General features: G+C 34.6%; 1 protein-coding gene across 1 annotated transcript in view; it reads right to left on the reverse strand.

Moving 5' to 3' along the window:
• Positions 1 to 9,535, reverse strand: part of LOC112004894 (callose synthase 2) — a 47,812-nt gene extending 38,277 nt beyond the window's left edge. The window contains exons 1-8 of the mRNA XM_065777492.1: positions 9,524 to 9,535; positions 6,923 to 7,044; positions 6,607 to 6,700; positions 5,003 to 5,113; positions 4,791 to 4,907; positions 4,617 to 4,709; positions 4,430 to 4,521; positions 778 to 904 (exon numbers count right to left, since the gene is read on the reverse strand). Of these exons, the coding sequence (XP_065633564.1) occupies positions 778 to 904; positions 4,430 to 4,521; positions 4,617 to 4,709; positions 4,791 to 4,907; positions 5,003 to 5,113; positions 6,607 to 6,700; positions 6,923 to 7,044; positions 9,524 to 9,535 (768 nt within the window). The remainder of the gene's footprint in view (positions 1 to 777; positions 905 to 4,429; positions 4,522 to 4,616; positions 4,710 to 4,790; positions 4,908 to 5,002; positions 5,114 to 6,606; positions 6,701 to 6,922; positions 7,045 to 9,523) is intronic.
• Positions 9,536 to 25,931: the final 16,396 nt, after the last annotated feature.

The raw sequence follows: 25,931 nt of genomic DNA on the forward strand, positions 1-25,931 counted from the left end.
GGCCCACAACCACAAAGCTTGGAGCATGCCATGCTATAATATAGTCAAACTTCTTACTACTGTAATATCCTTGTTGACGGACCATTGTTCAAATTTACACTACGGCATTATCTCATATATAATTTGAATATACCACTAAAGCTTTATTTATGTTACCGGTACATATAAATGGCTGAACAGCCTAAACCAGCTTACAGATGAATAGATTTATCAGAGAAGTACTTCGCTTGCAAAATTGAAACTACCTATGAAGACTACGAGAGCAACTTAAATGAAGTCTGTGGCGGCACCACCATGATATTTTACAAAATAACTAATAGAAAAACCACCAAATCAGTGAGTTAACTTGCATATTCTTACAGCCTATTCAACTTATCTTCCGAACGTTTCCTAGCAGCAGATCATAAAATTGCAAATAGGAACAAAGTATGAAGCTCTTGACATCATAAAAGCTTGGGGTGCTCACTATAGCACATCAAAAAGTAAATGAAAGGAAAAAAATGATACATAATTTTTTCAGTTAAAATAAAAAATCTAGTAAAATTATATGAACAGTACTATTTTTTTTGTATTTTGGTTCCTCAACTTTTCTGACCAGACACATGGCATTGGCAATATCCCCACGCAAGAGCTATATGTCTCGTAAGTATTTAAATCTGTAATTCATATCCTTTCCCTCCCACTTCCTTACGATTTAGAGCTCCAAAAAAAAGGAAAGAAAAATTAATTCTTTAAATCTCTCTTTGCATTCTCAAGAACAATCATAACTGTACATACATGATGATAAATATAGCAAAGGCATTCTGGCATGAATCTCAAGTTTGCAGCTTCTCCCCATATAAGAAGATATAAACCCACGTATAGTAATTTTCTCTGCTGCACTTCCTGTTGAAGTGCCGGTTCCCTGCCAATTAGGGGAAAAAATACCAAAAAGTAAAAGAAATGTTTCAAAGCATAAAAGAGTACCTGAATATTTTGTATCAACTAGCAAGAAAAAGAGTATGAAATACGCAAACAGTGAAAATAAGGTGCTAACTGCTGAGAGCACTTGCAGTAAGGGTGCTAAAAAGCTATTTAGCATATTTTTAGCACCACTACACATAAAAATGAGGGTTCCAGTAGTAGAGCTACAGGTAAAATTTTTACCTTCATTACTACAATGCACAGCTATATATAGCTGTGCATTGTAGCTGAGAGCTAAAAAAAAAAAAAAAAAAATTTTGCTTTCACACTATTTTTTTTTTTTTTCTGCATTTCATTGTCCTTTCTCCGTGTCTCTCTCCACACTGCCTCTCCATCTCTTCTTTCTTCCTCCACAGACCCATCGCCAATCTGCACGAGCCCAACCGCAACAGACCCATTGCCACCGACCCACGCTCGGCCGCCGACCTGACCCATCTCGGCCTCTCTTCTCTATTTTCGACGTTTCGGCTTGTGTTTTGTTTTGTGTTTTGGGCTATGCTTGTGTTTCAGGCTGGGTTTTTGTTTCAGGCATGAGTTTCAGTTTGGCTATGCTGATTTTTCTGCTTTCTTATTTTGTTCTTCTTCACTGGTTTTGATGGGCACGGTGGGGTTGTGGTTGTGCAGTGATTTTTATGGGTTTGATGATGGTTGTGGTTGTGTGTTGGTGGTTGAATAAAATATTATTTTATTGTAGTATTTATATTATTTTATTGTGTTAAAAGCTAAAATAAAATCACTGCTGTAAGATATGAGAAAGTAAAATAGATAAAGTGTAATGTCCTAGTCAGTCAAAAAAAAAAACGAAGTAAAAATCATATTTTTTTTAAGTTCCCATGTGCCCCACCTAACCCCACTACCCACCACTCATTTCAATCCATCTCACCCTCTCATGTCCGGCCATATCTCTCATTTTTTTCCTTTTTCTTTTCTTTTCACTTAAACACACTCCTCTCTACTCTTATATCCTCTCTCACCGGTACTTCCACACCACCACCACCACCACCACCATTTTCACCATCATTTTTCCAGCAAGACCACCAGAAAAATCCTTAGAAATCCCTAAGCATCATCATCCCTTTATTTGAGGTAAAAAAATTTATTCTTTTTAGTGGGTTTAATATTTTGCTTGAGGTTATATTTTTTATCTAAGCTTTAATAATGATACCCATGTAATTTATGAGCACTGAAAGTGATATTTATGTGTTTTTATGTATGGTTTTTACATTGGTGGAATTATTTGATGAGTGAGTTTATGGTTTGTGCTAATGACGACTACTTAAGGTTTATGTATGGTGGAAAATTTAGAGGTTTTGAGTTATAACATGTGATGGTTGGTAAATATAATTTTTCCATTGTCATTGGGTTTATTTGGAGTTAGTTGAAGTTATAAATTTCTTATCTTAGAGAATATTTTGATTTTGCTTTCATGGGTCTCTTAATGATGTAATGTAAATTTTATGAAAACTAGTCCTGATGTTGGAGATGATATTAAATGGGTTAACTTTATAAATTGGAGTTTATGCCTTGTGAAGCAATTTGTTAAGAAACTTTGGAAGTAGAATATATTAGTATTGATGAGGTTAAATACTAGGCTTGCCTAATTAAGTGCTCATTTGGCAATTCCTAAATTGTAGCTAGATACAATTTCAAACTCTATGCTTATTGTGATAGGTTTACTTGATATTGCTTAGATTCTAGCTAATCGCCTTGGAGCTTGGAGAATTAGGCTTTTGCGGTTGGGAGGTAAGTAGCTTTTTAATGGGATTTTTGAAAAATAACTATGTTGCATAAATGTTGTTTTTGGGTTAGACACACTTTTGAAAACTACTTATGGAAACTACATTTTCCTAAAAACTATTGTGTCCTTACCTTTATATATATATATATATATAATTATATATGAAAATGCATCATATTTGGTATTGCATTTTGGGAAATACATGAATTGTTGATATGGAAAAATGAGCATCTTTTATTTAATCTTTGATAAGAAAATCATGGATTTTATGGTATATTAGAAAATTTAAAAATGCTTATCTTGTTTTGTTACGTGGGAAATTGATAGAAAATCTCTTGACAAGAATGAAGTTGAAAACCTTACAAATTTTGTGAAAGTTAGATTACTTAAGATTTTTCTAAAACTACTTGGATATAAACTATGTGTTTCAAAGTAATGTAACATGTGAGCTTTATGTGATTTTAACACCATGCCATGTGTGATTTTCCTGTGATCACTCGATTTGGTTTCCGTAGTCTTTGTGACAATGGAATCAAATCTAAGTCAATACCCTTTCACTTTGGATGACGTGTTCTTCCCTGCTACCCATGGAGGAAGAGGTTTCTTGATTGTGTGTGGGTGAGGCTGCTACCTATGGGGCCAAGAGACCACATGTAGGAGAAGTCCTATTTGATGTGCTCTCTCTGCTGCCCATGAGGGGAGAGAAAAACCTTGAGGGTATGAGTGAGGCTGTTGTCCATGAGGCCAAGAGTCTGCATATCAGAGAGGACAATATCATGCTAGTTGTGAATGGGTGAATCTCCTGACTGATCTATATGGTAGTGTGGTATATTTGTGATAATTTACCTTATGCTAGATATTATGGCTTTGGAAATTATATTGTTGGTGCTCACAGATTATAGTATATAGTTTCAAGGTATTTACTTTGAGAAACTTTGTGTTTCATTATTAAATCATTCTTGTCATAGCGTATTATTATTATTGAAAATGAACTTGCATTTCCTCCACCCCCATTAATTATACTACTTACTGGTCTTTATCTCATTCCATTATTTTATAAATTTTTCAGAGTAGATAACAATCTTTTGAGACAGTTTTTTGGTGGCTAACAGTAGTTAGACTAACTATTGATGAAGGCTGAACTTTTGTAATGGAGATATTAAATGATGTACATCTTATAATAGACTTGACTCATTCTTTTGTATATTATAGTGGTTGTGACTTTATTCCCACTGATGGGACAAGCTTGATGTTGTGTAATTATTTATCCAGACTTCTATTCTTTTGTGGCCAATGGTCCTTGTAATTACTGCTTAAAGCTCTGACTTATTTTGAGAGTATATTTAAAGGATTTATTATGATAATTCTTGATGTTGGTACTTGATATGATTTATGTGGATTGGATTGTCAAAAAGGAAAAAAATCTACAGGTATTTTGAGACGTTTTTGTCATGCTTTGGACCCTTTGGGGTTTGGGGAGTGACATAAAGTGACTTTTTGTGATGCTAAAAAGCTAAAAATTTAGCTCTACTATTGTGGATGCTCTAACTAAACTAAGCACCTATTCGTCAAAAAAATAAAAAAAGAAACTAAACTAATTACCTACCACAGCAGAAGAAAGCAGTCTAGCACTGTCGCAAGTAACACTAAGACTAATTTAACGGGCACTTCCAAAAAAATATATAATTTTTCAGAAGAAATTTCTTAATTTAAATAAGGAAGACTCACCGAAGGCTACTTTGGCGATCCAAATACTTGCACCACTTTCTGTAGTTTTTGAGGAGTTTCTTCATCACTTCTGTCAGAGCACGATCACCCAACTAAAGAAACAAAAAGTATCGTATAATATGACAACATAAGACTGGCTCAAAAGATAAAAATACAAGCCAGAGCATTAATCTAAGAAGAATAATACCTTGGGTTGCTGATCAGGCTTTGGGAATTGACGTATTTGCACATTTGCCAGCAACATAATCAAGTGCTCCCTTTGATTTGCAACATTGTCCTTCTACATGTTAATAAATGGAAAGTAGCCTGTTGAGTATCCATGAAACAGTAGCTATGGACAACAAACGATTTAGTAAGTCACCTGAAAACCAAACTGACTCTGAAGCCAGTCTAGAATGTCTTCATTAACTTTCATCCGGTGGTCCGTTGGCCATGGCAAACCGCTGGTGTTACGAAGCGCAGAAACAGTAGCTTGAATCTGCAAACAAAAAAAATCAAAAATCAATAGCAAACTCGAATGAAAGAACTTAAGGAAAATCAACTATTCCACACAAGAAACCTGGAACAAATTACCTCAGGATATCTCATAATAGCTTGATTTTGACTCTCTGGATCAAGAGGAAGAATATTATAAGGCATATATAACTGTTTCTTCTCCTCAACCGTAGTGTGAGCTTGCAAAATCTACAATGGAAAAAAAAGTGCTAAAAGACAATAATTTCCCAAGAGGGCTAATTACGGTTAATCCTAGCTCCAAGTCTATTCATTGTAAACAACAATTGAAAATATGTGAAATATAGCCTTCAAGCCAAATAATTCTATGTGTTCTTTCTCTCTTGCTTTTGTATCTAATTTCGTTTTCTCTTCGAATCATAAAAATTCATGCCAGTCGTTCCTCTCCATTTCAAATCTGTCATTTCCCAGACAATATTTGAAGAAATCAATCACGTAAATGATAGAACACTACTATGACATCCGAAGAACAGAACCCAACTTTTTCAATCGTCATATTCTCCCCACACGCCCCCTGAAGATTCATTCCAACATGGCTCCACTCCGTCTTAGGCACTGGTCTTCTTCTTCAGTCACATGCCTCCACGTGTGACACGTCACACACACAGTAACCTTCGGTGATGTCAACCATGCACGTGTCACACTTTGGTCACGCCACGTAAACCCTAAGCCGGCAGTGATATGTCACCTGCCATGTCAACACCCACTGCCACATCAGCAGACTCTCTTTTCGGTCTCAACTGAACCAATTTCAACTTGGATCCGACACCATTGACTTTTTTTTACCCATCTAATCGTTGACTTTTGACCCTTTGACCATCGACCAAGGTAAATTTTTTTTCAATTATTGCGTAAGAAGAGAAATGCTACATTTAAAACATTTTCACAACAAATTTTAGATGACAGGTTGTTACGTAGTAATGAGTAAGAAAGTAACTTCAATCATAAATTCAAATTAAAAACCAATAACAACCTAACACCTAACATTTGTTATGAAAATATTGTCGATTGTTGTCTTTCTTCTCTTATGAGACTCCAAAAACACTCAATTTGGCCCATTTTGCTTCCGTATACACTAAATTTGCCAATCTAGTTACAAAATTATTCCAAATTGTGCCCTGTCCATCCTCCAATTAATTTGATCATTTATAAGTCATCTTCTAGCTAGGGATCTTCAAAAACTTCTATCCTAAGTTTGACGAGAGTATCAAAGATAATAATTTACAATATTTTCTTACATAATGGCCCATGAGGCCATATATAGTGTAAATCCCAATTAAGACCAACCCTAACTTTTAGACTCTATAAATACCCACCTTAGGTTTCATCATAAACAACAAATAGAAAAAAAAATGTAGCTATTTATTCCATAGGTGCAGGCAGTCAGGCCCACCCACATAACACACTCTCTCTCTCTATCTCTCTCTCCTTTAATTTCAACATGATATTAAACCATATTCAATGAATATTCTTTCAAATTACCCCAACAAAAGAGAGCAAATAATAATAATAATAATAATAAAATAATTATTACAAGTTTACAACCACATATATAAGACAGTAACCACAAAACATGAAGGTTCCTGGGCAAAAATGTATTATTCTCAGCAAGTTCCTATAACATGATATCATTCAGAAGTAAGATATAAAGCATTCAGTTTCACCTCATCAGGCACTTGAACAGCCTCTGTCTGATTTACAGCCTCCAAAACCTCAAAGAGGACCGTAGAAGTTTGATATGCTTTTGTAAGTTGGGCACTGATTCAGGAACATGAATTTAGTATCAAATATAATATAGAGTAATGATAGTTACACACTTTTTTTTACACTCACCATACACACACAGTTATATGACTGAAAATTGTGCATAAAGAGTATGCTATAGGAAATGTGTAATAAGATTTTCTGTAAAATATAATGCACTAGAGCCAACTGTCAAGAAAGTAAACAACTAGAAATCAATTCTCTTAGAGAACCAACCGGTCATGTTTATCAGCGGCATTCTGCAAAGCTTGAATATTCTTTTTGAAGTAATATTGATAAAAACTCTGCATTTCACGCGCATCACTCTTTGCCCTACCTGCCAACGTCATTTCATTTTCCTGAAAAGAATTAGGGTTTGAATTAATATTTCTTCAGAATTCCAAACGGAGTTGATGAGAAGTTTCTAGGAGATTAAATCCAGAAACTGGTCATGAAAACAAATTTAACGTAGCACAAATTAATTTTCCTTTAAAAGAACAGAGAAAAAAACAAAACAAAACAAAATAATTTGTGAAAACAATAGAAGGCACTGAACATTTATGTCATTTAAAGTCAGCCATCACACAAAAGCAGTATCTGAGATGAAAATAGCAAATTGCCATTGAGATTATTAAGCAAGTGCTAGATGAGTTCGAAATGCTATCTGGTTTGATAGCAAATGCTAGTAAAAGTGAGGCGTCTTCTGCATCAGCACCAGATGGTTTGTACGATCGAATTTTGATTGCGTTTGAATATAAAGAAGGAAAGCTACCAAAGAGATACTTCAATGTTCCTTCGATATTGTTGTAAGAACTATGGATGATTAAATTAATAATTTTTTAATAGCTTAAACCTTTGGGACTAGTTGTAGCTTATCAAGGTATTAGAGCAAATAGTCTTAAAATTGTAACACCCCAGTTGTTAATTGTAATTTAAAAGAAGGTTGATGGGATAATTGGTAATTTTACTTACAAGATATTTTAGGGACAAACTTGTTATTAGGCTTCAGCCCCTTAAGTCTTCACTATTTTGGGAAGAGAGGGATTTCTCCCATTCAGGCAAGAATGGAAATTTGAGGTAAATTTCCTAACAATTCAAAGTAAAATCTTGCTATGGGGTTTATGCTAGAGCAAGATTAATTGGGTTTAAATTCTTAATTGGAATGAATTTGGTTTGTTCTTGAGTTATTTTGCTCTAGTGGTAACCCAATCACAATTTTTTTCTTGGGTAATGAGTTTGGAGGTCTTGGTGATGTGGAGAGGTGGGTATGTGACTCTGTGATAGTTTGGGTGTTATGAACTTGTTTTAAAACAAATAGATAGTGAAAGTGTTAACCATGAAATTTTTAGTGCCTTCAAGTTATGCTTTTTGCACATTAAGTGTTTGATACATTGCCTCAATGAGTTACGAAGTTGGGTTTAATTGTGTGTAGTTATTTATTCAATTTGAAGTTATTTACGAAGTGTTAACAATCACTTGTATGCTTGTTTGATATCCTTTGGGAATAGGTGCCTTGGGATAGTAAAGTTAGGCTTTAGACCCTCAATTTAATTTTAGGAGACAATTTTCAATCTATGGAGACAAGTTTGATGGTACTTTGTATTTCTAGGTTCCGAGATTCCTGAGGTAAAATTGGTTGGCCTTTTGAGCTAAGTGGCTTCATGATGAGATTTTTGAAAAATAATCATTATTGCACACAAGTATTCTATGGTTAAACCCATTTTGGAACATTATTTATGTTTTTCCTAAAATATACTATGTTGACTATTATTGCTAGTTAATCATTTATAAAAAACACATGAAATATTGAAAGTGCATCATATTTGTTATTGCATATGAGGAAATGCATGATTTGTTAGTATGGAAAAGACAAGCAATTTTGATTTAATTTTTGGGACTGGATTTTATGACTTTATTGCATTGTTTGCAAAATTTAAAGGTATCTTATCTTGTCTTGTGATATTTGGGTATTTCAAAGATTTTATGAAACTACTTGTAATCTGTTAATTGGTGGTCTAATCGTTCATAGTGTTTTTGTACGCAATTTGAACTTTCAGAAGAGAAAAAGGCCTAGGGTGGTGGTTGAGCTAAGGGGGGACATCATTAGTGAGCTCACCGGGGAGGAGCATGGTGAATTGTAAGAAAAATTTTTATTAGTTTCCTTTTTCATAATTTTTTCAAAGGAAGAGGAGCCTAGTGCTTATATAGTGGTGTAGAGCTAACCAAGTTCCTTGAATATAGGTTTTTCCTTGTAGAGAAGATTTGGAGTTAAGACCCCGGGATCATGAGCTTTTCTTCCCATATAGGGAAGACACGAGCATGGACTATGGTCTTTGGGCGTGTAGTGCAAGTTATTTCCATATAGGAATGCATGAGTGGAGAATACATAAAGGTTTGTGGGACCCAGTTACTCAATTGTCGGTATGACCATTGTCTGTCGGTATCACCATCTGTCCGTCGATATGAATACGAAGGATAAGATGTGACCATTCGTCAGGTACATATGCAACTATTTGTCGGGCACATACGTGGAGCACTGATTTGCAGAGACTTCAAGGAAGTCAAATGAGGAGTTCATTCTGACGGGTCTGTAGTTGGTAGGTCCCACCAGAAAAGGCACAAACCTTGACAGGTCAGTGGTGGAGTATTCCATCATGATGGTTCAAAGTGCTCGAAGGACTCTATTGGATGAAAATACCCTTATTAGTGTCTGCATGTTCTGGTGATGAGTAGGGTACCGACGACCCCATAATACATAACGACCATTAAGGCGGACCGCGTCGGGCAGTGTCAAGAAAGGTACCTGACGATTGCTGGGTCCCTGACGACTCCTTGTACTTGACGATCCATTGATACGTGATGATCATCAGGGCGGAATGTGGTGTTAGGGAAGGTACCTAACGACTGCTGGGTATCTGACGACTCATTGATACGTGACAACCGTGAGGGCAGAACATGACGATCGTTAGGATGGAATGTTGCGCATGGTGCCACGCTCCCTTTGTGACTGATGATACTTTTGGTGACCGAAGATTCTTTTGGTAAGCTCATGATACTTTGTGACCGAAGACTCTAGATTGTTAGAAAATTTTTTCTAACAAGTGAAAATATTCCCTATCAATATATATATATATACACACACTTTATGTATGTATGTATCTAAATTTATGTGAGGTAAATATTGTGTCCTGCACAAGACTTCAGAGGGATGGGTGCTTTATAATTCATACTACCATTCACCTTTTATCCTGTAACGATACCCTGCAGATATGAATGCATTTGGGCTTTTGCTGGAGGCAGTGGTTAATTACTTAATCAACCGAATATTCAGTTAGGCCATGGTGTTTCTATTCTGTTTGTTTGTTTGATTGATTTATTTTTCATAGTTTACAAACTTTTGCAGGTTTGAGAGACCATAGTAGGTAGCCTTATCTTCAAATTATTGGAAAGGCTAATTCTATACTTTAATCCGCAACTAGTTGCTTTCAGGGGAAGACACAAGTCACACAAGTCATTAGACCAAGGCTCTAATTAGTTGTTTTTGTTATCTGTATCTTTATTTATTTTGTTGTTTTTGTTTTTTTCCCCTTTATAATTTATATCTAGAAATACTGGCCTTTTTTCCTTAACTCACATTTATATTGTTTATTTGGGTTTTTCTACGATCAATCTCATTTTAGTTCAAATTCAATTGCGAGGCATTATTTTTTTCATTGCTACTATTGTTTCTCCAAACTAATGAATCACTGCATTTGGTTTTGTCTATTTGTATATATATGATATGTCACGCCCTAGCAGAATTTAACATGGTGCATATCTCTGAACGAATGCAATAATGGATTTTCTGAATTCTGATATGTATCTGAACACAAATGCATATTTATGTCACTGCTGGAATTAGGTCGGCTTTATGTGTTTGAAAAAGCTCACAGACTAGATTCAAGATCTAGCGGACGTGGTGTTCGCCAATTCAAAACTGCACTTCTTCAACGTCTAGAAAGGGTACGCTCTAAAATCACTTGCCCATTACATCATTTTTCTCTGGTACGCAATATTACTCTTGAAGTATCTCAATCAAACAGTTAAAAATTTAAATAAAGAAGTGTTTCTTTAGGAAGAATTTATTATTATTATTATTATTATTATACTGTATTTTATTTTGGGAATTTAAACTTCCGCCACATTATGAATTAGTTATTTTATTCAAACAAATGGAGAAATACCAAAGGAGAAATTGTTAGGACAGTATAAACATGCTATTAGTACAAACAGCATAAAAATTGACAATTTATATTGCTAAAGACTAAGAAACTTGACAATTTAGATAAGGAATATGCCATAGAGATTTCATATATGCCTCATACCTGCGGCTTTGTTCCACTCTTCCACTTAAATCCAAACTACTTTTTATTTTAGGCACACAACCCAAGTCCCAAGAGACTTTTATACCAATAGCTTTGTCATCATTGCCAGTACAAAGAAAGGCATTAATTTTCTTCATTGTCAGCTAAATTACTCTTTTAGGAAGCATGAATAATTCTGACAGTAAACTTGGATACCGTATAAAACGCATTGCAGCAATTGTAAAATCCCTGCAAATTGAGTTCCCTTTACTTGATATTATATTAGTAAAATTCTGGCCGCCCTATAAAGCTACAACTAGTATTGTCTTAACGTCAGATAGTGCCATCGCAAGGACTCCTACTATCATATCAAGGGAGGGGTTACTAGGTGGAGAGCTTGAGCATGAATAATTGTAAATATTTGATATGTAACAATTGAAACAGAGTGTAAGGAGTTGATAGAGCATCTCCTCTACTTGACAATACTTATCCACAGACTATTCCTAGTGTGGCATGCCATCCTCAAATATGAATTAAAAGCCTTTCTCTTGTTACATGAATTTAATTTTTGTTTCATCCTAGAAAAGCCATCTTTTTTCAACAATATCTTTGTAATTTGATCCAATAGTATTTGCAGCTCTATTCATTCCATCATTCAATACACCCAAAAAAGAGTTATTTATATTTTTATATAAATAAAAACCGAAAGAGTGGTACGATCCCTTCGTCACCTAGAATGAAAGGGGCGACATTTATTGATCATTACGTACAATTCAGTTAAGATATTGTATAAAAGTATGGTTTTTTTTTTTTTTTTTTTTCCTCTTTTCTTTTGATTTGAGAATTGAAGGATTCTTTATTGGGTTAATTCAAAGAAAAATAAAATAAATAAAATAAAACGTAGTTAGTATAGGTAAATCTGTCTGGAGTTATTAAGTATTATAATAGAGAAGCAGAGAAGTAAATTTGTAAATATCAGTACCATACTTCAATTGGCGACGACATTGCTTGTATTTATATCTTTATTTATGTCTTGATTAAGTAATGGCACCACCACAAATGCTACCACGCGAGCACTTGCGGTGTGGTAAGGCACCACAGGGCAGCCAACTTTGATGTGTCAGCTTAATTATCCTCATCAAGCCACTTACTTGATGTCTAGCTTCCCAACTAGTAGATTCCTTTTCCTCTAGATCAATGAAACCAGAATGAAGTTGTATTGCTTGCTTTTGTTGAAATGTATCATACCCTGGGGATTACAAAAATTATGAAAAAGGAAACTAATAAAAATTTTTCTTACAATTCACCATGCTCCTCCCCGGTGAGCTCACTAATGATGTCCCCCCTTAGCTCAACCACCACCCTAGGCCTTTTTCTCTTCTGAAAGTTCAAATTGCGTACAAAAACACTATGAACGATTAGACCACCAATTAACAGATTACAAGTAGTTTCATAAAATCTTTGAAATACCCAAATATCACAAGACAAGATAAGATACCTTTAAATTTTGCAAACAATGCAATAAAGTCATAAAATCCAGTCCCAAAAATTAAATCAAAATTGCTTGTCTTTTCCATACTAACAAATCATGCATTTCCTCATATGCAATAACAAATATGATGCACTTTCAATATTTCATGTGTTTTTTATAAATGATTAACTAGCAATAATAGTCAACATAGTATATTTTAGGAAAAACATAAATAATGTTCCAAAATGGGTTTAACCATAGAATACTTGTGTGCAATAATGATTATTTTTCAAAAATCTCATCATGAAGCCACTTAGCTCAAAAGGCCAACCAATTTTACCTCAGGAATCTCGGAACCTAGAAATACAAAGTACCATCAAACTTGTCTCCATAGATTGAAAATTGTCTCCTAAAATTAAATTGAGGGTCTAAAGCCTAACTTTACTATCCCAAGGCACCTATTCCCAAAGGATATCAAACAAGCATACAAGTGATTGTTAACACTTCGTAAATAACTTCAAATTGAATAAATAACTACACACAATTAAACCCAACTTCGTAACTCATTGAGGCAATGTATCAAACACTTAATGTGCAAAAAGCATAACTTGAAGGCACTAAAAATTTCATGGTTAACACTTTCACTATCTATTTGTTTTAAAACAAGTTCATAACACCCAAACTATCACAGAGTCACATACCCACCTCTCCACATCACCAAGACCTCCAAACTCATTACCCAAGAAAAAAATTGTGATTGGGTTACCACTAGAGCAAAATAACTCAAGAACAAACCAAATTCATTCCAATTAAGAATTTAAACCCAATTAATCTTGCTCTAGCATAAACCCCATAGCAAGATTTTACTTTGAATTGTTAGGAAATTTACCTCAAATTTCCATTCTTGCCTGAATGGGAGAAATCCCTCTCTTCCCAAAATAGTGAAGACTTAAGGGGCTGAAGCCTAATAACAAGTTTGTCCCTAAAATATCTTGTAAGTAAAATTACCAATTATCCCATCAACCTTCTTTTAAATTACAATTAACAACTGGGGTGTTACAATTTTAAGACTATTTGCTCTAATACCTTGATAAGCTACAACTAGTCCCAAAGGTTTAAGCTATTAAAAAATTATTAATTTAATCATCCATAGTTCTTACAACAATATCGAAGGAACATTGAAGTATCTCTTTGGTAGCTTTCCTTCTTTATATTCAAACGCAATCAAAATTCGATCGTACAAACCATCTGGTGCTGATGCAGAAGACGCCTCACTTTTACTAGCATTTGCTATCAAACCAGATAGCATTTCGAACTCATCTAGCACTTGCTTAATAATCTCAATGGCAATTTGCTATTTTCATCTCAGATACTGCTTTTGTGTGATGGCTGACTTTAAATGACATAAATGTTCAGTGCCTTCTATTGTTTTCACAAATTATTTTGTTTTGTTTTGTTTTTTTCTCTGTTCTTTTAAAGGAAAATTAATTTGTGCTACGTTAAATTTGTTTTCATGACCAGTTTCTGGATTTAATCTCCTAGAAACTTCTCATCAACTCCGTTTGGAATTCTGAAGAAATATTAATTCAAACCCTAATTCTTTTCAGGAAAATGAAATGACGTTGGCAGGTAGGGCAAAGAGTGATGCGCGTGAAATGCAGAGTTTTTATCAATATTACTTCAAAAAGAATATTCAAGCTTTGCAGAATGCCGCTGATAAACATGACCGGTTGGTTCTCTAAGAGAATTGATTTCTAGTTGTTTACTTTCTTGACAGTTGGCTCTAGTGCATTATATTTTACAGAAAATCTTATTACACATTTCCTATAGCATACTCTTTATGCACAATTTTCAGTCATATAACTGTGTGTGTATGGTGAGTGTAAAAAAAAGTGNCCAATTCCTAAACGGGCCGTGGAGCCCGGCTGGCCCGATCCGGATCCAGGGAAAAACCCGGAATCCTAAACGGGCCGGTTCGGGTCACGGGTCTTGCCCTGCCGGTTGGGCTCGGGTATGGAAAAACCTGGCCCGAACCTAACCCGTTGTCATTCCTATCCACTTTGTTTGATACTAACGAAGTGACGTAGGACAGAGTCTACAAATTTACCTTGTTATTTTAGGTTTAGATTATTTATTTCAAGTGATTTTAATGATTTTAAGTGAAATTAGGCTTCTATTATGGTTAAGTATTATTTAGAATTTATTTTAGAATATATTTTCATGTGTGTCAAGTTTTATGGAGCTTTTTTAAATAGGTCTTGAAGTCTATAATTTTAAATAATTCAAATTTCAATAAATAAAAATAAGAGTTTTTCTCTATTACTTTTTGGTGGATTTCATTTTTTTTCTTATGGATTCAAGGACCTCGTGAATTCGAGGTTATTTTCTTGAAACAAACATATTTTATTTCTATTTTTTTTGAAATAGACGTGTTCTGTTTCTTATAGGCATTCTGCTGCATTAGGAAGTGAACCTAAAGAATAGTAGACAACTGGATAGAGAGTTTTTTATTTTATTTTATTTTTTTCAACTCTTTTGCTTTTTGGTGTTTTTAATATTTTGAATTTGTGAAAAAATGGAGTCAAATATTGAATTATGCTCAGTTGATCAGTTGGATGAAGTTTTTGAATTCCATGGTTTATACTTACGTGAAGAATATTTGATTGGTTCTGACAGGTATACAAGTGGCTTGAGCTATATTTGTTTGGGTCTGGAGATGTCACATAGAAGGGGGTCTGATCAGCCACCGCCTGTGCGGATTTTGAGGACTCAGACTGCTGAGAATTTAGGAGAGCTGATCTTGGATATTGAGGCGCTGCCTTCTTCCTTGCGTGAGATTGCATCCAATTCTTCGTGTGGCTAATGAAGTCGAGGCTAGCAATCCAAGAGTTGCTTATCTCTGTAAGTTGCAGTTTTTTATTTTATACTAGACACTAATATGTATACACTCTTAAAATTAAAATAAAAATATCAATTTTTCTATAAAAAAAAGAGAATTTTTTTTTAAAAACACTTTCTTAAGAAATCAAAAAGTAAGGTAAGGAAATATTCATTTCTAAATAATATAAACTTACAAAATATTGTGCATAAATTTACATCATCTCTCTTATATTTTGCTCTTACTTGCCGTTTGGTATTTCCAATTAATTGTTACCAATCGATATCGGCTGCTCATGTTCTCTTCCTCTTTATTTTGATTCATTCTTCTTGCTTGCTCCAAAAAATCAAATGATATAAATATAATATAGTAATGCTTTCCAAAACATTTCTAATGGCTAAATTTTTTTTTCCTTTATATATTTTAAATTTGGATATGTTTTCTCCCAATTTTTTTGTTAATTTTTTTTATTCGTTTTCATGCTTCTCGTCTCACAACTTTTAATTCTCAAAAGAAAAATCATTCTTCTTATTATTGATTGGTTTGGGGTATAGATACATAGCAAAAGATGCGAGCATATATCACCCTGATATAAGATTTTGTTTTTCCCATTTTGGTTTGAGTTTTGTTTTTATTTTTTATTTTTTTTGGGTCCTAAATATAGTATTTATTTCAATTTCTTTTGTTTTTCTTTGATTTTAATTTTTTATTCATTATATGATTTTCGATAGAGATAGAGTTTTGATTTTATGACAGTTTGTATGGGATTTATTTCCTCGTTAGCATACTTTAATTAAAAAAAAAAAAAAAAAAACTTCTAGTATATCATAGGGTTGTTTGGTTGGAGATAGAAAAGTAAGAAAATAGAAAAATAGAGAGGGAATGAAAAAGTGGAGAGATAAAAAGACATTTTAGTTCTCTCGCCCAATTCGTGGCCCAACCAAAAAAAAAAAAATTAAGCCCAGATTTTAATTCAAGCGCAGATTCAAGCCCAGATTTTGCCTACATTAAGCCTGCATTAATAAATCATATAAACGTGTAAACTTTTCTATATGGCCAATCTGGATGTCTTCTCCTCAAAATCCTCATTATACAATAAATCATATACCAAAAAATGTCTAAGCAACCCAGCATTTTACTCAATAGAGCACTAAGAGGTTTTGCTTTTCACAATAAATCATCATTTGATATTGACACATTCTTGGCCTAAGAATCTTAAGACCATCCGAATTCTAAGCTAAACCCAAAAACGGCGACAGCTCAAACCTGAAGAAAAACGGCGACAGCTCGACGGGAAGAGTCAACGGTGTGAACTGAGGGAGAGGGACTGAGGGTCGGACCGGGCTGAGTGTCGCCGTGTCGGAGTGAGGGTGGGGTTTGTGACGATGGTGAGGGTCGGACTGAGGGAGGGTGAGGCGGTGGTGTTTTTTTTTTCTTTTGGGTATGTTCGGACCGGGCTAATGTGGGTTGTGGACTGTTGGGTGTCTCGCCGCCTGAGTTTTGGTGGTGTTCACGGTGGTGGTTTGAGATAGAGTGAGGGTGAGGGAGTGTGGGACTATCGGATTGAGAGGGAGGGAGGGAGGCTGCTGCTGAAGAGTGAAGGGGAAATGGAGGATTAGGGTTAGATTTTTAGGTATAAATATATATAGGGTATTTTAGTAATTTCACTATACTGGGTTTCTACTAGGCCGGGTTTTGGGTCGGGTCTCGGGTCGGGTTTTGGGTTTTTTTTATAAAACTCAGATCCGTTTCGGAATTTTTTTTTTTAAACCGATGACCGACCATATTCTTAATCGGACCGGTAAAATCCGGCCTATTAAAATCGGGCCAGGCCGAGTACGTACGGGCTGGACAAAAATTGCCATGCCTAAAAGTATAATAGAATTTTTTTTCTATAATTAAGGAAAGAAAACCAAAGTACAGAAACAAAGAATTAATGAAAGTCTAACATATGTTTCCAAATTCACATGTAGAACATACCTCAGCTAAGCCATATATTACACACACAAACAAAACCTTATATGTACCTCACATATACACAGAACTATATGTCTCCACCTTCAGTCAGTAAACAATGAAGCAAAAGACAAAATCTTCAAATTTAAGAACTGGGTTCTAGGTAGTCAACAGAAACAGGAACTAAGAAGTGGAAGTAAAAGACAGTCCAAGATGACTTTAGTTAACAAAAATGGCTCCAAACAATTATTGCTAATAAATAAAAATATTTAATGGGAAACTCTTAGTTGGTGAGAGCGGAATCTTTTATTTATATATGGTCAGTGTGTGAGAGTGAGACAAGAGCAGTTGGCGACTGCTTTAAGACTGGCGGTGTGAATGTGAGTAAAAAAGTCAATTGCTTTCTTTCCAGGCTGCTCTTTCTGTCCAATTAGAAGATGAATTCATTATTTTTTGCTGCTTGTTTCTAGTTTATCCTTTTCTAGTTTATCCTCTTCTTCTGTGGAATAGACCTTTTTTTTTTTTTAACGGGAGTGAAATAGACATATTTAGTTTCACACTGGCTTCTAAAAATAAATATATATATATATATATAAATAAAATCACCTTCAAATCTAATTAGACTGCTAATCACCCCTTGGTTTCTAGTTGAGAAACTTATCTTCTAACCGGGGTAAATGGAACTGAAACTGAAAAATTTTGTGTCTGCTTCTACAAGTGGAAATATGCTAGTTCCTTTTTTGGATCATCACCATGATCATTCTGAGAGAGAAAAAGTCAACCCTGAGTTGATTGACATGCTAGCATTTCCAGACTGTCTTGTTGTTATTCGGAAGAATATGAATAAAGATTTGCAAGAACAAGTTATAGCACTACAAAATTTTTCGTTCAAAACTTATTTTCTTATTTACTAAAAGTGTGTTAAAATATAATAGTATTTATTGAAGAAAAAAAAATTGAAGATTTAAAAGTTGTGTATAAGTATATCAGCTAAAAAAGTTAAAAGGAAAAAGCTCGTCTAAAAATTTTGTGTATGATATACATGTATCGACAATGAGTAATCCAATATCTCTACTTGGGCACAACTTTATAATTGATATATATATCTTATCTAGGGAAAATACTGAATAATATATTTTCTTAACTATCTTTCTAAGAATTGTAAAAGAACGGCATTGCATTGTCAATTGAGCATGGCACTAGTAGTTAGAAATATACTATACTGTAAATTGAGCTCATGACCAATTATCAGTTTTGAATTGTTGAATTCACATATATAAATATATAATGGACATTAAAAAGTATACGAGGTTAATGGAAAACCCACTCTAAGAAAAAAATCTACAAAATTTTTTAGTTAATTTCTCTCTCTCCTTCTCATATGATAAAGGATTTTATATATATGTATGAAATATTACAACTCGAATTACATGAGGCTCAAAGTATATATGCCTAGTCATGTTCTATGACGTGTTGGCTTGTAGGTTTAGATAAGTGTGTGTGTTGATTTTCGTATTTAACTTTGAGAGTTGAGTGATAATTCTTAACCACATATCTCCATTATATACAGTAAACTTTATGGCTCGCCATCTTTTAGCCTCTATTTGAGATATCTCTCTCCAGTGCATCCCATTGGGTAAGGTAGGGGTGTAATCGGTTTGGTTTGGTCAGTTTTTTTAGTTTTGGCCAATCGAAACCAAAATTTTTGGTTTGTGAAATTTCCAATTGAAACCGACTGAAATAATTGGAAATCGATCGGTTTCGATTGTATTTTGGTTTTGGTCGGTTTTTGGTTTCAGTCAACATCATAGATTCACAGTCACAAAAAGAAAAAAAACAACTCAACATCACATGGGGTTATCGATTTTTTCAATAAGAAAATAACAACACAAAATCACAATCACAGTCCTATCAAAAAAAAAAAAATCACAATCACAGATTCACAGAAAATAGCATTGATTCAGTATTAAACAAAACCCAAAATACAAAAAAGAGAGAGGGTTATCAAGAAATGTCACCGTGAGAAATTGAGAATGAAAAGATCAAGCGAGCGTGGGGAGGCCGACGTGTGGAGGTGGTGACAGAAGCCGATTCGTTTGGAGGTGGCGATAGAGGTAGATCGAGGCGGTAGCAAAGGTAGATTCATGTGGAGGCCGGCATGTGAAGGCGGCAGCAAAGGCAGATCGAGGCAGCGACAGAGACAAGTTCGTGTGGAGGCCGGCGTGTGGAGGCAGCGCAGAGGCAGATTTGCGTGGAAGCCGGCGTGGAGTGGAGGCTATGAGAGGGATTGGAGTGGAGGCTATGAGAGGGGACTATGAGAGCTGAGAGGGACTGGAGTGGAGGCTGAGAGTGAGGGTGAGAACTGAGAACGTGTGGGCTGTAGGGTTTTTTTTTTTTTTTAATAGTTTAATTAGATATCTAATTAGTAATTAGTTTAATTATAGTTACTCAATCTAATGATAAAATGAAAAATGAAAACATGAAATGTAGAGGCCGGATCATATTTAGCAAAGAAAGGTCCAAATGTTTTAAACAAAATGAAAAGCCCAAATATGTATAGGAGGCCCACATATTTATAAAATTTATATTATATATAAAATATATTATAATATGATTCGGTTTGGTTTGATTGTTTCGGTTCATTTAAACTTGCAATCGAAAACCGAACTGAATATTTTTGGTTTTAAAAATTCAAAACTGAAACTGAAGCCGAATCAAAAATTTGAAAACGGTTCGGTCGGTTTCGGCCGGTTCGTTTGGTTCGTTGGTTTTTTGTACACCCCTAGGGTAAGGTGGGATTCCACCAACCTTATTTCTCGTTGGAGTCCAAATACGAAAGCACCAACTTTAATACCGGAACTTTGTCTGCCCATGTGTTTTTATGCTCATTTATTACAAATATATTATTGATCAAAATCACCTTACGTTGATATCATTCATTGTACGATGTATATATATATATATATATTTGGTAGATTTCAATTCAATTTTCCAATATTTAATTTTTATATATTGTTCATCAAGAATAATAACAACATGGCCGTAATTACTTTAATTTATCACTAAGCTAGTGTGTTATATCTGTAAGGCATGGCATATCTTACAATATATTGGAAGCACTCAAGGCTATATGATTCTTCGCTTCTCATATGAACATACGCAGCAAAAATAACTAAGTTGGAGAAATTTTCGTTAGATTAATCGATTAGACGTCATAACACTTGGACCGTTTTTGATAGAATGAAGCATATTGCACGTGAAAACCAAACTTTTTAAGAACATAAAAACGTGGAGATATAAATTTTTTTTTTTTAAAATTAATCATCATCATAGTAACGAGGTACTAATTAACTAAACCAGTAGTTCATGGTAGTGGGATTAATTTAGCTTTTTATGGTAGCTAATTGAAAGTCAAGGTGGGATCAGGTGCATTATGTCAAACCCAAAAGCTCAGGTAAATGGCAACCAAAGCCTATTGCTATTTAACTATTTAATATATTGTATCTAAAACCATTTGCTTCCTTGTGCTTACAGAATTTGACACCAGAAGAGTTGCAAAAAAGTAAGTTTTCAGTCTAAAATTTTTGAGCATGCTTTTTCTATCATGATTTCTTAATCCAAAACTTCATAAAGTTCATATAATCTGTTATCATTGTAACCTTTTTATTTTGTAGTATAGGGAGTGGGTAAGGCTTTTTTGGTAATAACTGATTTATCTTGTAATCATCTTCTGTTGCTGGATAAGGAAACCGATTTTCATTGGAATCAACTTTGTTATCTGAATCTCTAGCATTTATTAACAACCACAAAAGAAAATGAATTGGGTAGATGTTTGTATGTGCTTTGTTGTGTGTAAAACATGAAACTAATGGATTAGTTAAATGTCAAATCCATAGAAACGTTCCTTATACCTTGTGTACAAGTTACTCACTTTCTGAGTTTGATGGGGTAACTTAGAACATTTCGCATTTTTCTTAGTGATATAGTGAATGACTGACCTGGCTCTAGCTACTCTCGTGGCATGTACTCTTGTGAGCCAGGAGTGATTGTCAATGTTACTTATGCATCTTATGCATCACATTTCATAGAAGATCAAAACACAAGACTAGTATTGGCAAGCAAAAAAAAAAAAAAATACTGAAATCATCTATCCTTCCCTCTCCCCCAATACCTGCATCAACCCAACTTCCTAAGTACCTATAGGTATGCAATCATTGACTTGCAAGACCTTTCGTACAGTTGTACAATCCATCAACCAATTGAGCAAGAGATCACTTTCATCTTTTGTTACATGTTTGAATGCATTACAATGTGTAGACATTGAATATGATTTTTATGGCATCTTTACATTTAATCATTTAAATTTTAATGAATAGAACCTTTTAAAGCCAATGAGCTATAGCTCAACTGGTACTTCATCCTCCCATACTGGGTGCGTGTGTAACTTGGAAACTTGCATGATCTGAATTCCAAGTTGTGGTTAGGAGGCAAAGTTTATTATTAGTACTCCGCAGGTTAAATATCTGTATTTATAGCACCAGTGTTTGATAAGTTGCAAGGTTTTGTGTATGTGTCCTAATAACAATAGCTTTCAGCTGTGTTCTAATAGAATTCTTAACCTTTGACTCAGCAAAAAGGACTTGAGTATGTGTTGTCTTTGTGACATTTGACAAGGGATTTGTGTTGCAGGTTATATAAGACCCGTGCTGTGTTCAAACTTGCCGCTGGGCTTCACACAACCAGCAAAGTGGTTATGAGGGCTCTCTAAATATGGCTATTCCATAGCTGTGAACCATATGATTGCAATTGGACATATAATGCTGGCCTCTTTGCGTGTGTACAGAAAATCAACTTTATGATTCAACACTTCCTGTCAATGTGGTTATTTTGTTTGTACATAATTGTGAATAGCATTTCCTTTTAAACAGTGTTACTCTTCAATACTTGCTGTTTTCAATTGATCTCTAGCCCAACACCACCGCCCCCCCCCCCCCCCCCCACAAAACAAAAAAAACAAAAAAAAAAAAAAATTGCCATCAAGGTATTGGCATCCATAAAGATTCATTATGTCTGTTATTTATTTATTTCTAGCAACACATTGCAACGTGCCAAGAGTTATTCTAATGTGATTTCTTGTATTTGTGAAGTCAAGTTTGCTCAACTCCTCCACGTTTGATGTTTTTCCTAAATGATTGTAAAGGCTAGATAAAAGCCACGTGACCATCTCTCAATTTCTCATGCTCTTTATTATTTTTTTACTTTTCCTTTTGATTAACATGAATACACACAAGTCATTCTCAAGGAAAGGAAAAAAAAAAAATACAAGTCAGTCGCTCCTGCAAACTTGATACTAACATTTCCTTAACTATAAATTGCATCCCACACTAATGACATTAATTAAGTATAAATATTGCATTATTGATAAGGTTTGGACAAACTCATTGAAAAAAGGATGTAGGATTCATACAAATGTTCATATGTGACAACATACTTGCCAAGATTAAAATAAAAGACAAGTGCAACATTGTCAAAAACCTAAGATTAAAATAAAAGACAAGGTGCAACATTGTCAATTATCTTTTGGTACAACCGCTAGCTTTTAGCACAATTTGTTGAATGCAAAATTAACCATTGCTCCATCTCAAAACAAAAAGTCCGATATGCTCTACTAGCTATAGGGGCCAAAATTGTGATATACCTAAATTGTCTCAACAAATATTTTCTGGTTCACAAATAGCTCAATTGAAAAAAAAAAACAATTGCTAGGAAATTTGAACCAGACATACCAGTTCAACAACACAAATAATTGAACTATAATAAATGGAAGAGCATCAAAACAGATCATTTTACTTCTGATGAATCACCTAAAATGAATAATTAAAAATACATCTACTTGTAGAGGAGTAAGATTATGTTTTTGGAGTCTTTCTCTTACGATTGGAAGCTGAGGCAACATCTGACTGGGCCTGACCAAATACTGACCTGCATGATGTCCAAAGCCACAACTATAATCAAAAGAGGCAAATCAATGATAGAACTAACCTCTCAGAAATGCAGAGCCATTATTATTTGTTTTTCCCAAAATAACTATTTGGCAAATTAATGACGTCCAAGGCAGAATTAATTTGATTCATCTAGAGAACTATTTTTTTGACACCAAAGATCAAGAGTAGCAATCTACAATGACTGTTTCTCTTTTTTTCTTTTTATTTTTGGCTAAGTTTGCACCAAAAACCCAACCACTGATTCATTTTAACTTACCTTCAGGTTGTAAAGCATTTCTTCCTGCAATGAAGTCATGGTATTTTTTCCATTCATGTTGTTATCAACCTTACTCACTTTATCATGTAGTTCCACAGTGGTCTAACTAAATAATATACTAACAAATTCTCCTGTCCCAATCTCGAACTCCCGAAAAAAGCTCAACATAGAAATTCATCACAAACTGTAATAGGCTTCACCATCCAGCTACTAGTAACCCCCATATCCTATTTGGAGAGCAGAAAAGATTTCTCACTCCCTTGAACCCTCAAGTTTGATGATTCAAGACCATATCTCAGGCTTAATAGATACATAAACAATTACATACACTAAGGCAATCTGCTAAGAAAGATTCAATAACTATGTCAAAAGTCTAAAATTTCCTATTGCAGAAAATGAAGTCTAAGAACTCATTAACCAAAAAAACATTTAGTGAGCTAAGCCATATTCTAGCCTTATGCACCGTAAACATTAAACAAGTCAATGCCATTAAATATGTGATTATTTAGCATTCAATTTAAATTCTTTTAACAACTAATGAGTTTCTGTAATTGAGATTGAAAGGTGTTGGACTCATGTAATGTCGTAGTTTTCATATATGATATATCTAATAAGAGAGGATACTAACAATATGCCAACCATATAGCAAAAATAATTTCAAAAAGGTATACAACAGAAGTTTGAACACTTTCATTTCATTTTTTCTAATTATAAATGATAGGTCACAATCTGAATGACCCCTTGTGATTAACCCTAATTAATTAATTTAGCCAAATAATTAATTAATCAATTAATCATGCAATTTTATGGAAGCACAAACAAATCACCAACAACTAAATAAGCAGCGGAAAATAAATAACACGGAGGTTTGTTCACGAATGGGGAAAACCCTAATGGCAAAAACCCCACCGGATGATTTTCAGGTCACCACTCCCGAAACTCCACTATTATCAAATCAAGCAGTTACAAGTAAAGGAATTCCAAGTACCTTACCAACCTACAGTTGAACCGTTACCCCAATACCCAATTGGACTTGATCTGTAGTGACAGTTCACTCCTTTGATGCACGGCTCCCAAGTACGTGACTAACCAATACGCGGATCCAAGTACGTGACTTCAGAACACTAACTGAGGAAGAATGGTTGGCTGCAAAGTTCTTTAGTTCATCCTTTATGATGAATAGCAGGAAGATGCTTGGTTACAAAACCCTATGGTGCAAATACACAGCAACTTCTTGATGGAAGATGAACTAGGTCAAGAACTTCATCTTTTGATCACAATTTGCTTGAACAGAGATTGCTCAATGCTAAAGCCACTTATGTCACACTTAACGGCTCTTAAAATAATCATTTTATATGTTTAGGGTTAGAAGAAAAGAAAGCCCGAAAACATATTCACGGATCCCAAGAAAATCAGATTAGAAATCTGAATTTTTAAATCTCGAAAGATAGCAGGTGTCGAGGTAGCTATCGAGCAGGTGTCAAGCTTTAAAAACCTTGCACTTCAGCTTGCTTTCTCTTGGACAGACTTGATGACTTCAACACTTGACCTTGAAACATTGTTTCTTGAAGTAATAAAAACACCTAGTGTTAGGACATATATGTTTTAACTTGTTTAAGAACATATGTCACTTATTTATGTAAATTGGCTAATCCTTTGACAAAATGCACTCTACTTGTAATTGGGTAGTTCTAGGTGTTTTTAATACTTCAAGAAACAATGTTTCAAGGTCAAGTGTTAAAGTCATCAAGTCTGTCCAAGAGAAAGCAAGCTGAAGTGCAAAGTTTTTAAAGCTCGACACCTGCTTGACAGCTACCTCGACACCTGCTATCTGTCAAGATTTAAAAATTCAGATTTCTAATCTGATTTTCTTGGGATCCGTGAATATGTTTTTGGGTCTTCTTTTCTTCTAACCCTAAATATATAAAAAGATTATTTTAAGAGCTGTCAAGGGTGACACAAGTTGCATTATCATTGAGCAATCTCTGTTCAAGCAAATTGTGATCAACAGACGAAGTTCTTGACCTAGTTCATCTTTCATCAAGAAGTTGCTGTGTATTTTCACCATAGGGTTTTGTAACTAAGCATCTTCCTACTATTCATCATAAAGGATGAACTGAAGAACTTTGCAGCCAACCATTCTTCCTCAGTTGGTGTTCTGAAGTCGCATACTTGGATCCGCCATTGGTTAGTCACGTACTTGGGAGCCGTGCATCAAAGGAGGGAACTGTCACTACAGATCAAGTCCAATTGGGTATTGGGGTAACAGTTCAACTGTAGGTTGGTAAGGTACTTGGGATTCCTTTACTTGTAACCGCTTGATTTGATAATAGTGGA

The sequence above is a fragment of the Quercus suber genome, unplaced genomic scaffold (genome assembly GCF_002906115.3).
Source record: "Quercus suber isolate HL8 unplaced genomic scaffold, Cork oak 2.0 scaffold_156, whole genome shotgun sequence".
In the NCBI taxonomy this organism is placed as follows: domain Eukaryota; kingdom Viridiplantae; phylum Streptophyta; class Magnoliopsida; order Fagales; family Fagaceae; genus Quercus; species Quercus suber.